The sequence below is a fragment of the Megalops cyprinoides genome, chromosome 5, assembly GCF_013368585.1.
Source record: "Megalops cyprinoides isolate fMegCyp1 chromosome 5, fMegCyp1.pri, whole genome shotgun sequence".
Taxonomy (NCBI): Eukaryota; Metazoa; Chordata; class Actinopteri; order Elopiformes; family Megalopidae; genus Megalops; species Megalops cyprinoides.
In genome coordinates this window covers 31819784-31834419 of record NC_050587.1, presented here as the reverse complement: position 1 = coordinate 31834419, position 14636 = coordinate 31819784, and the positions used below count along the sequence as shown (strand labels likewise).

General features: G+C 44.1%; 1 protein-coding gene across 1 annotated transcript; it reads right to left on the bottom strand.

The window, feature by feature from the left end:
- Nucleotides 1-582: 582 nt before the first annotated feature.
- On the bottom strand, nt 583-12335 carry ubap1 (ubiquitin associated protein 1). Its single transcript, XM_036530129.1, has 7 exons — nt 12193-12335; nt 6482-6528; nt 5857-5981; nt 3951-4715; nt 2866-3063; nt 2343-2444; nt 583-1658 (listed from the first exon to the last, which is right to left on the bottom strand). The coding sequence occupies exons 2-7, from the start codon at nt 6519-6521 to the stop codon at nt 1518-1520; spliced, it is 1371 nt and encodes a 456-aa protein (XP_036386022.1). The 5' UTR covers nt 6522-6528; nt 12193-12335; the 3' UTR covers nt 583-1517.
- Nucleotides 12336-14636: the final 2301 nt, after the last annotated feature.

The following is a 14636-nucleotide window of genomic DNA, read 5'->3' as shown; positions in this document are numbered from 1 at the left end:
GAAACAAACCAAAAATAGTACTAGCAGTATGTTGTTGCTGGCTGCTGTTGGGGGGTGGCGGCATATCCAATTCCACCATTGGGAAACAAACAAAACAAAACAAAAGAAGAAAATCCACATTGCCTTTTGTATCAGTTATGCTGTGGATGTGGCCTTATAAAATCCCCTTCAGACAACCTGACACCAACAGAAGTGTTCCACATCACTCCCCTGTCTGCCAATCTTACTTACAACCCTCCATGAGCTGGCGGGCGCTGTAGATATGAAGGGAGACTCTGGAGGAAATTCAGCAAATGAAACCTTTGCCCATTCTCTATTGCAGAGTCAAGTCATTCTACTACAGTCTCTATTGCACTAAATGTTGGCTGTGTGTAACAACACAAACCTAATAATTAGTTTTTGTTTTTGTTCTGTACAATCCTCAAATTAACACTTAAAAGATCTTCAGGAGCATCTTTCACAATGTTCTAACAATATTGATTCATCTAGACCTTTATCATGTTTGAAGTGTCTTAACGTGTACCTTAATATACTTCTTAAATTAATATATATTTATATTTATATTTATGACTGTTATGGCTGCATGTATGTGAGTGTGTTCTCAAAGTTCTGTAACTCCAAAAAAACATTTTCTCTGACTCTTTTTTCATTGAGTTTGTAGTTCATTCCAGTGCAGAAGCCAAAGGCGCAGTAGTTAAATTTTCCTTATTCTTAATATCACTTATATGAACTAGTTTTAGTTCTGTTAATGCAGTTCCTACAACAGAAAGCACAGAAAAGAACCTTAAAGGGAAATGAAAACACATCTATGTCCTCCCAAGAGACAGACAAATAATGACATATGATTTGAATGATAATATAACACCAGCCACAGAAACAGAAAGGGCACTTCAGAGTTTTCCGTTCCGCGTTTGTGTGTATGTGTGTGTGTGTACGGTTAGTTTCTGATTTCAGTCCATGTGTCCAAATGGCTGCCCGACCTGTCTGGGCCTGGTTCCGACAGCATTCAATGGCAGCTTTGTAGCAGGGAGTGTCAGTTTTCTCCTTAGCATGAGGTCTCAGCGCACCTTCTCCCATTCTCCAAATCCAGTCCATGCTTGTCTTCCACAGCAAGCTCCACAGTCACAGTCAGATGAATGGGAGGGCCCCACAAGAGAGCCAACACCCCCTTTTAATTCTACAAAAAATGGAGCAAACTCCCCAGGGGCCGCCCTGCCATTGTTTAGTCCACACACCCCTCTTTATGAAAGCTTGCGTGATTATAACAGTTTTTGTTTTTTTGTTTTTTCCCCCCCCTCTCTTTCCACAGCCTTTTGACAAGCTCGGTTCTACCAGTCTCTCTCTTTCTCTCTCTCTCTTTCGCTCTCTCTCTCTCTCTCTCTCTCTCAGGCAGCAGTGACAATGCTGAGTCAGTCCGTGCTGGGACAGAGAGAACGGGGGGGGAGTCCCGTGTGTTTGTGTGCGGGAAGGGGTGTGGTCAGGGCGCAGGGAGGATGCGGGAGGGAGGGTACCGGGTCTCAGCTGGCAGCTGCCCGGGCCATAAGGTCCTCCAGTGCCTTGTCCTGGTCATTGTTGTGGACTAGCAGCACCTCCTTGATGGTGTCCCTCTCGAAGCCCATCTCCCCGAACCGAGACATCAGCTGCAGGAACTCCAAGGCCTGAACAAAGACAGAGCGGGAATGGGCTAGAAGGGAGTACAGTACAGGTCCATGCATTTCAACTGTCAGTGAGTTAATGAACTGCCCATCACTGCAACAGCAGCACATACAGCCCCTGCACAATGACTCCTAACAGAATGGCAGTTAGTCAATTCCCCTCATTTCACTTTGAGATGACTCAACGTTATACTTTGATTCTCTGAACTTAGAAACCCATTAATTGGCCCCTTATATTAGTCACTGGTAATCAATCATTTTTCTGTTCTTGCAAGATATGCTAGCAGTTGTCCAAAATGTTAATATTTCAACTTTGCATTCTGTATTTTTCACTTTGCACTGTGTGGAAGCTCAACCTTGTCAAAAACAAATAAAAGTATAAAAAAAAACGATTAAAAATAATTGTGATACAGAGTTTACTTTTCATCCATTTATTTACTCATATTTGCTCATTTACTTTCAGTGACTGGACTAATTAGCATGTTAGCCAGTGGCAAGCAAAGAAATAACTGGAAAAGCATGAAGCTTGTACTCCTTTAAAAATAAACAGTGTGGAGAAGCAGGACTGGAAACCCCCTGAAGTAAGTCTCAGCACAGCGATCTCCCTAAGGTTCGCTCCACCCCCTCACCGCTACCGTCTCCAGGGAAATGTAGTGTGCAGCAGCCGGACTGCGCCCCCGGACTGACCTTCTCTTCAGAGCACTGGTACATCTCCAGGCACTCCTCCACCGCGCTGGCATCAAACCCTCGCTCACACAGCCTCCCGTGGATGAACAGGTAGTCCAGCACCTGGGCGCACGAGGACAGAACGATAGAGTTGCGTTACGGAGAGAAGAGCAGGCGGGCGGGGGCAGTGAAGGAAACCTGCTGTTCATTTTATGTGTAGTATTGCGATGTGCTTTGGATTCTGTGATCTAGTGACTTACGTATCGTAGTATATTTGGCTTCCCTCGTCTTGTCAGGTTGCACAAGTTAACTTGGGGTAGGGCTTGAATTGGTCTGGTGTGTGAGTGTCGTTAGCCTGGTCTGACACTGTTGCTCATTCAACTTGAATGGATACACTTACGTTTTATTGTGCTGGAAGTCGTTCTGCATGAGAATGTCTATTAAATGAATGTAATGTAATATAATGTAAGGAGCACACCTGGAAGTCACCTCTCCAGCGTTAGTCTGTGGGTGGACGGTGGGTGAGAGGTGAGAGTGCGCATACCTGCTCCACGTTCTGCCCCTGCCTCTGCATGGCCTTCAGGACGCCCTCATAAGAGTAGCCCATGCCCACGATCGTCTCCACACACTGGCGCTCGCTGGGGGACAGGTTGAGCAGGGCCCCGCAATGGCCCGTTCCACCCCCAGGGGGCGACACCACACACGGGGCGGGGAGTTGGGTGGCCGCTGGGAGGGAGATGGGCTGCAGTTTGGAGAATTAGCGACAGGACATGAGGCCTAGAACACATTTACCCTGAAGCAAACTGAACAACATGGCTGGATAATTAGTGGTATTGCCTTTTCAGAAAAAAAAACTGGCCAGTGAGTAAATTAACCCTTGATGCACCTGTGTTTGTAGGCATGAGTTTAATAAAATGGAACTGGTGATGCCAGCTTTGAGAGGGCACTGCAAAATGAAGTTAGGCTATGAAAGTAACTTTATAATGATAATGTCTGACATGCTGTTTTATTCATTGTGAGAGTAAAAAGCATACTTTCTTCTTTACAGCAACGCTTTAGAGTTCACAAATCTCTGACAGTTTACAGTTTTACAGACAATGTCGTTTCTGAACTAACTTTTTCATATACCAAAGAAATAAAACTCAAAATGATTTAAAAATCAAAAAGGGAGAAAGATGGTGGATAAAACTCCACAAAACTATAAACACATATCAGTTCTCAGTTATCACTTATAAGGAGTCATTACATGTCATTGACAATTTGTAATTACCCTTCTTCCCTGAGGGGAAAAAAAAACTAATGTCAGCAAAAGTTTTGTCTTCTTTTCTTTAGACTTCTTTTAAGTTTATTTTATCCCCATTCTTTGATTAGGTGCAAATTGAGCAACATCACTCGCCCAAACTACAAAAGTTATTGCTACATTTCATGTTATTATGCACACCAAAAATCATCCTACGGTTACATTTTCTCACTGTTAAAAATGATCATAAACACAGCATGAATCTCAGCAGTAGCCAGTGAAGATAAGGGCTCTCTGGGCCAAGTGGTGGCACTGGCAGTAGTTCCAGGTCAGTTAGCGAGGACGGCAAACTCTGCCATTTGAGATACGGGTCAGCGATGCGCTCTCACCTCTTTCGGTGCTCCGTTGTGTGGCTCCTGGGAGCGACCGATGTCGTTATTCTGGGGCGGCGTCCGCACCAAAGAGAGGGACGTGCCATTGGGGAGGGTGCGAGCGGGGGCTGGAGTGTAACTGCTGGCCTCCTCGTGGGAGTCCCCGGGGTCGGACAGCTTGGGGAAGGTCAGGGAGCGGATGTTGCAGGGCCGGTCGCTGTCCAGCTGCCCTATCTGGCCGCCGGCCGGCCGGTCCAGGTCCAGCAGCGCCACCAGTCCGTTGGGCTTGTGGAAGACGGCCGGCTTGGCCGGCGGGGGCGGGGTGCAGCTCCGCGAGTGGGGCGCCGGCTCCGGCGGGGTGGCCGACTGCACCTGCAGAATGCTCCGCAGCTCCTCCTTGTCGTCCAGCGTCTTGAGCTCCAGCTTGTCGAAGGGGTCCTCCTCGCGCTCGAAGTCGGCCAGGTTGAGGCTCTGCGGGGGCGGGGGGCTGGGGTGGCGCACGGGCCCCAGGCTGGGGGCCGGCAGGGGGGTGAGGATGGCGTTGTGCCTCAGGCCGGCCAGCACCGGGTTGAGGGCCGGCGGGGGAGGGTCCTGTTCGTCAGACGGGTGGGATGGACCCCCTTCGGGCCCGCTGTCTTTGTCCTGTGGCGCCCCCTGCTGGTCTTTACCCTCGGACTCGGCGCGGGCCATCTCCGCTCGCTGCTCCGCCCGTTCCTGCGCTGCCCGCGCCTCTGCCAGCTCCTCCCCCCATCGCACACTCCGCTGCTCCAGGGAGAAGTCATACTGCCGGGAACACATCCAAAGCTCTATTCACCCGGGCAATGCATTCTATTCATCATTAGTGTGGATGACAGCAACAAGAGGGACAGTTATGATAAAATCGAGGAAACAACTGAGTCATTTAAGGGCAGGCAGATCCCCAAAGAGGACGGATCTAATGCTTTATTCATGAAGCCTGAACATCAGTTAAAGTACATCAGTAATAGTGCAGTCTGGGTGAGAATGGCCACATTCAATCCCCACGAGGCAGCGTGGCTCTTCTCTAAGTGTGCAACTGACCTTTTCCAAGGAGCTCATCAGCCCACAATTAGAGTCCCTCATGTTCTTAACGCTGGCAAGCAGTCAACAGCGGAATGACAGGGGTCCTTCTAATGATGACAACATGAGGGCTTGTGCTTGGCGCGGGTAGAAATCTCAATAAGTTAATGTAGCTTTTATCCGTTAGCCCGCTTCTTCCTTACAAAGACAACTAGCTCTCTGCCCAGATATTAACAGGGCAGTAACTTCTTTCTCCCGAGGCAAATAAGAACTCTGAGCGGTCATTATTCCTCCTTGCGATGTTTATCACAGTGAGGCAACAAAACAAGAAGCTCTTTGCTGCACTGCTTATGGGCTCACATGAAAACAAAATAATCCTTATTCATCACCCCCCAACTTCACACTAAACACGACTGATTCCGCTTGGCCCTCTTGACATTCTTCCTCTTTATTAACCATTTTTTTGCAATCTCCAATCGTCCATTAATTTCGTCTCACTGCAACAACCTCCGCGCTTGCAGAGGTGAATGTGACCCTCCAACACTATTTTTCACACTACGAAGTCCCACAGTGCACCAGGAAGTAGACACTGTTCTGAGGATAAGCGCATCTCTCTGACATCATGTGAGCAACTCCTACGCAACTGAATAAGTCATGGGATGTAGACTGGTGACTGACAAACCTATCCCTATCCTCAGAGGAGAGAAGCCAGTCTAAGTCTAAGCCAGTGGTTTAGAGTATATGAAGCAGGAAGCTCTGTAGCAGTGAGGTGTTGCCCAGTGTGGAATGGCGCAAACAGGAATCACCAGCACTGCTTGAGTTGGAATGACGTGGGGCTGCCAAGACAGACTCATTACATCACGTTACACTCATTTAGCAGACTCACGTGAATCTCAGAAAACAGTGTGCCGCAGTCCGGGAGACAGAATCCGATAGGCAGACCCACTTTGGCTGGACACCTGAACTTGTCGTTGAGCTTGAAGGGAACGTCGTCCAGGTAACTGATGGGCCCTAGAGGTGGGGAACAGGAGGGGGAGGAGCAAGAGGCGGAGCACATGAAGAAGAAATCATCTCAGCCTGTACTTTTCCTTACCAGCATGCTACCACTAAACAAGTCACTGCATGTTGAGAAAGGTGATATTAAAAAGAACACATTAAGAGAGTCTCCATTCGCAAGATGTGCAAATACGTACATATTTAAGTAGTTTTACATCCTATGTGAAATTCAAACTGATGTCTACCCATCTCAATCAATAGCAACTATGTTGTTTCCTACTTAAAAACATTAACACTATACAACAAAATCAGCAGCTGGCAGAAGACAGTAAAAGCTTCTTCTTACATAGCAAAGACTAGGACAGACCCAGATCCCTATCTAGCATAAAGCCTTTGAGAAACATAACTTTCACATGTCAGATTGATCATGCTGAATAAGAGTTAAATGATGAGCTCGAACAATGCTAACGGTCAAAACCTTGCCAGCCACAAACACAATCTGTACACAAACTCACCAGTGTTGTGGATATCTGATCCAGACTTCCTTGAAGCCATTTAGAGTCTGGCAAGCAAAGAGAAAACTCAGTCAGGAACATTGGATTGATCTATTAAATGACATAGGGTGGCTGGGGGGTTAAAGAGCAGCTTCATTTTGCATATCATTTGTTCAGACAAGACTAACAGTCAAAGATGCTAAGATATATCACAACATCCCACACACATATGGGATACAAGAAACACAGAAATGCACAGTAACTGATTATAGTGGAACAAAATGGGCAACGGCGCTTCGCACATATTAGCAAACACAAAGACACCTATAGGTCAATGCCAGGCCGTGATTCAGTACACCTGCTGAACTCACTCATCATTTGCTCTCCTGTAAACTGCAATGACGGTCTCAGCCTGACGCCACACCCTCGCCTCCCCCGCAAGGAAACACTCAGACAAATCGTTCTGTCAGCAGTCAGGCTTTTCACGTGCAGTGTAAACATCTGGTCAGGGGAAAGAAGACACTACGAGGGGGACTAGCCACACACAAAGCAGATAAATCAGACCATGAAGCGCTTTGCCGGGGCTTAATGGTAAAAACGTATTTATATTACAAACACTGCGGGAGGTTTGAAAGGTTCTTCCGGATTATAACTGCCCATCAGGACTGACTGACACAACAGTTATCAATGCAAAAAAACCTGCAGGCCACTTGATAATCAGAAATTTGCATAAAATAGATACCAGAATTCTGATGTCTGTCTGTATGCCATTCCTATGGTGTCACACTACTCCTGTCGTCCCTGAAGCTTGAGGAGCACTGAACTAGCTTTGAGGTATAGCTTTGAGTGTGTTTAGCTGATGGAAAGGGGAAACACACCCTTCAAAGGTGGCACTTTCAAAAGAACATGAAAAATTGTAAGATGCTCCAAAGAGGACTGCTCTGACAGCCTTCCAGTTTTTGCGAGTGTCGTTTTGTTCTTGAATACAAAGAATATTTTTAATCTCCACTACCAAGAATAGAATGTTATGAAATGTTATTAACTCATTCATATCTGTCACTCTAAGAGCAGCCTGTTCCACCTTCATGTTCTGGAGAAGGTACATGTTGATGATTCCCCAATGCTTCTCGGGGTTGGCACAGGCTTGAATTTTAGACTCAGTCCAAACACTGCTTTGGGTATTTTTTCCCAAACTAATGCAGGGTCCACGACACCAGCCACAACTCTAATCCGAACGTTGTTAAAGAGCTGAAACTGATCAGTGGTCAGTATTTTTCAAAAACACATGTGTATCATTTGTGTGGTTAACTCAAACACATTCTACACCGTCCCCACTTCACTCACCAACACCTCCAAGAGGCCCTTAATAACACAGCTTCCGAAATCCACCCCTCATCTGCATTCAGACAGGACCTGAATGATACAAACACTTCACAGTGACCATCTGAAACCTGTCTGTCTGCCTCATGCGTTTTTTTTTTTTTTTTTTTCTCGAAATCATGTCAGTTCGCACATTAGCTCTTTGTATGTGTCTGGGAGGGAGAACAACCGTCCCTCTAACAGACTGGTTCCTCTTTGCTTCCTTGTGAAAATGATGTAACTTCTTGAAACAGCTAGAATAGGAAATTCTTCCATTTCAGTTTGTAGGGGTCTCTGGGACTGGGGCCTCAGTACACCCCCCACACCCAACCCCTGTCGACGACATGGATTTACTTTACACTAACCTGGTTCTTCAGGGACATAAATGTTCTCCTGATTATTTGATTTCCTCAGAATTGGTAGATGCCCCAAAGTTAACAAGCCCCACTGCAACTTGCTATATTTCACTCATCACATGGAAAGCACTGATACTGGCACTCTTCTGAAACAGCACTGCTTCAGTAACAACAAAATTGCAGCATAAGCATATATTTAGACATAGACACAACCTTCCACACATGCCCATACTCAATTAAAGAGCAAGGGTCTATATGCAATATGCTCAATACCCAATCTTTCTATTATTACTACTATCCAACATATGGATCTACCTCACATTCATTTTATATTATGTTTTTTAAAATAAACATTTTAACTTAAAATAAGGGACAGAGTTTGGCTGGGAATACCTTGCCGATACCAGATATATGGTGCTTGAAAAGGTGTTGATAAATGCCCCTGGGTTTATCATTTCAGATAACCATTATAGGGTACCATGCTAACTGTGGTTAGCAAGCTAATATCCAAATATTACAACAGCTCCCTCCCATTCTACTAAATTTTTAATCTACATAGCAATGCATATTCCCATGTGACTGTCAGTTGCCTTTGATCATTTGTGTTTCATTCCACTGATTTACATCACAAGTTTTTAAAAAAAGAGGGATTTAACCTTTCCTATGTTCACAGTTCAGACCAGCTATAAGGAAAACGGCAATAAGAGCCGAGTTTCACTTTGATCGCATATGCTGCTGTTCTGCTAAGTTCTAATCACACGGCAATGATTGTGCAACTGTTAACATGCACTGAGTGATTCAATACAAAGAGGAATGATGTCACTGCTGTTTTCATTCTCAAGAGATCCTTCAGTGAAGCATTCTGTCCCGCCCACCAGACTGCGCTGCAACAGACTTAAATGGACATCAAGAAATCAATAGTCAATTACAAACGACATGGGGAAATGTAACTGACACAGTATTACTGACACATGTTAAATTCTGAAACTGCAAGGAAGACACAGTCAGGGTGGAAACACCACTCTGCTACATGAGAAGGGGGGATGCCCACAGCCACCTGGGGGATGGGTCAGGATGAATTCAGGAACACATGCAATAAATTAGAAGAACTCATGCTCTGCAGGTCTCTTGAAATACAATCATTTGAAAAAACACTGGTGCCAACTACAAGGCTCTCCGGCTTGATGGCTGACAACTGTTTTCTCTCATCAAGAGCGCATCTACAGACAATGTTTGAACAAATGTTGCACATATTAGAATGCTGGTGATGTATGCAAATATCAGCCACGGACAAAGAGCTAAGTGTAGAAAAACATACCCTAACGAGAGATGAAAACGCAGTGACAAGAAAATGCTTTGAAAAATGCATATGTGAAAATTCTTTTGGTGGCCAAATTGGATTCAGTCTTGACTATATGACAAGGGCGAATGCATCATGTGTCTTTATGAACTATGAGCAAAAAGTGTGTAGATTCTGAGCAAACAACTGTCTAGGCTTATGACAGGAAGAAAAACATCAATGAAGACAGAAAGAAAAAAGGGACAAAAGCAATATGCGGTAAGACATTCCAGCTTGAAAGAAAAAGAGTACAACTGAGTGCCCTGCTCTTTCTGGCTTTCAGGAGGGTTTAGAAATCAAAAATCCAGGGTCAGAAACACAAAAGCAATTCAATGGTAAGTGTACATATTCTCAGACAAACTACCTCTAGATCAGTTTGTAGTTTTTAACAAAATTGTGAGAGCTAGGAACTTCCACTGGACAAGCTAATCCTGAATCAGGTGATAGAAGCAGACGGTGCCTGGAGCCCAACAGTTAGTGACTATGTGGTTGATTCATACACAAACCTAACAACAGCACTGTATTTGCAAATGAATTAACTCCACACACACCAAGTGACCAGAACTTCCCCTGAAGGTTCTGACAAACAAATCCCACTCTTACACAATCTTTCTCTCACATGCACATATACATAAACAATTTATTCAAATATCTTAAAGGTACTGCAGACACTTTCTTGCACCATTAGCCACACAATTTGGCCAACAAACACGGTATTAAATCAGTACAACAGACAAATAAAGCTCAGAGACAATAATACTCAATGATTCATTACCACTGCAATACTGTAAATAATCTGTTGTATCAGTGTTTCAGAGCATGCTGCATATTACCACCGCTATCAGAAAACAAGGAGGAGAGGTGATGGATGACAGTTGAAGACACGGATCTGTGTGTCTGTGCTCTGGACAGAGACCCCAGTGATTTCTGATGTCAAGCATCTTCAAATCTCATCCATGACCACAAACAGGGGGGTGGTCAACATAAGACCTATGGTGCTCCATTGACGTATCAAAGCAAGTGTTATTTCATTTAATCTTATATGAAATTTTCATTTTGGCAAATGGCCATTATCATCCCTTACCAGCACTGAAATGACTTAACACTGGCCTATGTTCACTGGTCTAAGAAGCAGCATCAGTTGGATTGAAATTCCCTGTTTTGCATATTCACTGTGACCCTCCCTAGTATGTTGTGCTTGTGCCCTTAATTTAAAATAAGTGCATCTGTTTTTTTCTGCCAGCATTTCTGAGACCTCGGGTGATAAGCATCCACCTCCAAGTTTAAGCAAGAATGACAGCTCTTGGACTGTAAGGTGAAACGTGGTGAAAAGTGGTCAAGCACAGAGCCCCATTCTTTTTCTGGGACAGAGGCGATGTTAGACATCCATGGACTTAAAATGCGTTCACAACGGCACCTTTAAATTTACTAGTGTAACTTAAAAATGAAAATTCCGTCACTTTTCGCAAAGCAACTTTGGCCTTTTTACCACAGGTGCGAATCCTCCCAATTTGATCATGGCGTTATAAATAAATTTATTTCATTTGAATGGTACATATAAATCCTTCGAATAACGACTGACATTTAAATGAAACAAACATGAAAACTACAAAACATGCGTTTCAAAGTGGGCACGGGGCCCCAAAGTGGCATCAGAACACGGCAGTAGATAACCAAGCAAGCGCCACCCAGACGATCCAAGAAACACCTTGTGACAGCTACCTAACTAATGAAGTCATCTCTCACTTCCTCGGATTTTTTAAATTAACGTTAACATTACATAATCATGCTTTTCTACTACGGCGGAGGAGCAAAGCCAAGCCAGGGGCTAATTAGATTTCTACGTTAGCTACATTATATTGGCGATTGATTTCATCCGTATTTCCCACTTGACAGTTCTTCGCTAATTAGGTAGTGTAGCAGTCTTGTTGTCACTTCGAGTTAGCCAGCTAGCAGCTTCCCTGATCAAGTCTAATCGCACAAACAGACAGAAACCAACAAGACACCTTAGCTAGTTATTTCAGTTCTCGTCGAAGGTCGGGTTATATTGTCAGCTAGCTACGCAAAATTTAACTAGCTACACAGCCAGCACTTTATCGCCCAGCCAACACCGGCGATGCTTCAACAACCAAAAGTTGGCTAACGTTACAGGGGAATCTCCCTTTCCCTCCTCACAATATCAAACAAATCAAACAAGTGACTTGGTGACAAGATAAATAAAACTTTCTACGTTTCAACTAGCGATATAAATATCTCTCTTACTGTCGCTATAGATTCACACAATGTACCTAAATGCAGTCAACTAATACACATAAATTCGTAGACAGAAAAGCCTAGACTGTTCTACGCGGCCATGTCACTTAGCTAACGTCGTTAGCTCAATAACTGACTGTACTGGACTACCAGTGCCACAAGACCAAGTTGCTGCTAGCGATCTAGCTAACCCAACCGATCTTACCGTGAATAGGATTTCAGATTGTTTCAACCTGGATCCAAGGCCTGCAGCTAACTTAGTTTATGTAACATGGGACCAGGCATACATACCACGCTAGCAAGCTAATATCCGAAGTCCATATTTCTGTATCCCTGGCCTGTTTCACCACCGTAAACGTTAGCTACATTTCTGAAGATGCCCCCGCCCCTACATCGTAAACATACCACCCTAACAACACTCTCACCTGTATCTACGTCGTCTCGCGTCTCTGAAAAGCCTTTTCAGACCTCTCCACGAAAATACCCTGCGGTGGAGGCTCTCTCGAAACAAGTTTTAATGAAACTGACATCTATTTCCTGCTTCATTGCGGGACGCCATCTTGGTTTGTCCGCTCCCCTTCCTCCTATTCCTGTCAGACGTCATGCATCCTAATGACCGAGGACAGAACCGGCCAGTGGCAAAGCTTCCAGCTGCCGTCACTGTCTCCACCCAAACACACTGTCCACATGCGGGGAGCATGAGTGAGCCGCCATCGGAATAATGATTTGTTTATGCGGCTCCGGGTGTAACGTCCTATTTTGTTTGCGTTAGGAGATTGTTTGACAATCTGTGCAGGGAGTGTTTCTTCAGCTTCTGTTGACAACTGGCATTTTCTCTGGTCTAGATTTAGCGGTATTGCATGATGGAACAACGTTTCAGAGTGATAATGGTCTGGAATGTTAGCCGCTACAAGGTAATATTTACATCGATCTGAGTGCAACAATTTCATACATGCAGCAATTAAAACGGGCAGTACTAACCATGTCTAAAGCCAGTTTGCTGTTTAAGTCTTGTTAACAAAAGGTGACCGGAGGAGGTATACAGATGTGCAATAGGTTATGTCCTCTGCAGCTGTCTTTGGGATTCCCTGGGATTGCATTACATTTAGTTCGCTCTGGTTTTGAAAACATCGGAATGCTTATGTACTCTAGGTAGAAAACCGTGCAATTTGTAATGGAGTTCCCACACGAGTGACGTTCTTTTTATTTTTCCTAAAGGGAGTCACACTTTCTGTTTGACGTCACTGTCACTGTGTGAAAGCAGAGTTTTGAAAACTATCAGGGAGAATATTATTCCTAGGGTGGAAACGACTCTTACAGCGAAACCCAATCTGACGCAACAGGTGTCCCGGCCAGGTGTGTTAACTCAAACAGGATGTTTGGTCACATCCCCTAACTGACCTCCAACAGCGCCTGCTCTGAGATATATTCAGGACCACCTCAGACAGCAACCTTCTACTCTGGAAAAAAAAAAGCGGTCAGAAACGAAAATGAGCTTGAACAATCGCTGAGCGAAAATTATACATAGTCAAGATGCTTCTCTAGTCACTTGTGAGTCGCCTTGGATAAAAGCGTCTGCCAAATGAATAAATGTAGTCGGTTCAGCTGCACAAGTAACTCCCCTCATTCACGATGTTTACATGTAATATCTTCGTTAAATGTTTCTTCCCATGTAGTGTTAAACACCATTATCCTAAGAATAACTGAACAGTCTTTCTCTTCAGCATGAAATAATCTGGTCAATTATTGTATCAAATGGCATTGGCCAATGATATGTACTGTACTGTATAATATGTGTGTGTGTGTGTATTACAGTTGCAAAGTGATGAAACTGTTACCCGCTTGAGAAGAGTGAAGGCATGTGTAATGTCCCTTGGGCTTTACTGTTGTCCTACGCCATCTAGTGAAGAATTAGATGTATTACAATTAAAGATACACAGTGTTAAAATAGAATTGAAATTTTGAGGCAGCAGTGCATACACCTGCCACTTTCTACGGCTGTGGTATCAGGACTGTTTTTTAATAATAATAATTTCACCAAGATTCATAAAAATCCATCCATGACGTTTTCAGTTATCCTCTGCACGGACAGGCAAACACACAGGCTGATCAAATAATGCTGGTTCCACCTGATGGTAGCGTGGGTAAGCGGGGGTTAAACAACATATGCTGTTCAGTTTACTTTAAATGTCAAGTTATTAAATTTCATTGAAACTAAAGACAGGTATCCCAAATCCACAGTGGAAATGATTTGTAACTTTCTTATCATTTACTGTGTAGAATGTAACTCCATCAACACAGTAGAATTTCATGCACATTTGTCTTTGTCAGTTATGCATCTTACATTTGTATTTCTCCATTTGGCAGATGCTCTTACCTAGAGTGATTTACAACAAGTGCATTCAATAGGATTAGATATATAGCCGTATAGATACTGAATCATTAGTCTCATATTTGTAATATAGTTATTGTGGGAACCATCGTCACAGTAAATGCTGTGACAAGTTGTACAAACATATAATTCTGCTGCTACTTTCAGCCACTGAGGTTGTTCTGCCACAACCTTCTATCAGCATAAAGTACTGACATTACATCACACTACATCACTTGCAGATGCTTTTATCCACAGCGATGTACAAGATGAGTAAATATAACATTTACATTGCTGACATGCAGACACTCTTATCCAACGTGACTCCAAAAGTCCAGCACAAAGGGCATTCGGCAAAGCACAAAACATTACACAAACAAGGAAACCATAACCCACTCAATGAACAAGCGTCATTGTCAAACACACAAGGCCAAGACCACAAATGTGCACCCAGCCCAACACTCAAGTGCAAGACAATATACCCAATAGGGGTATACC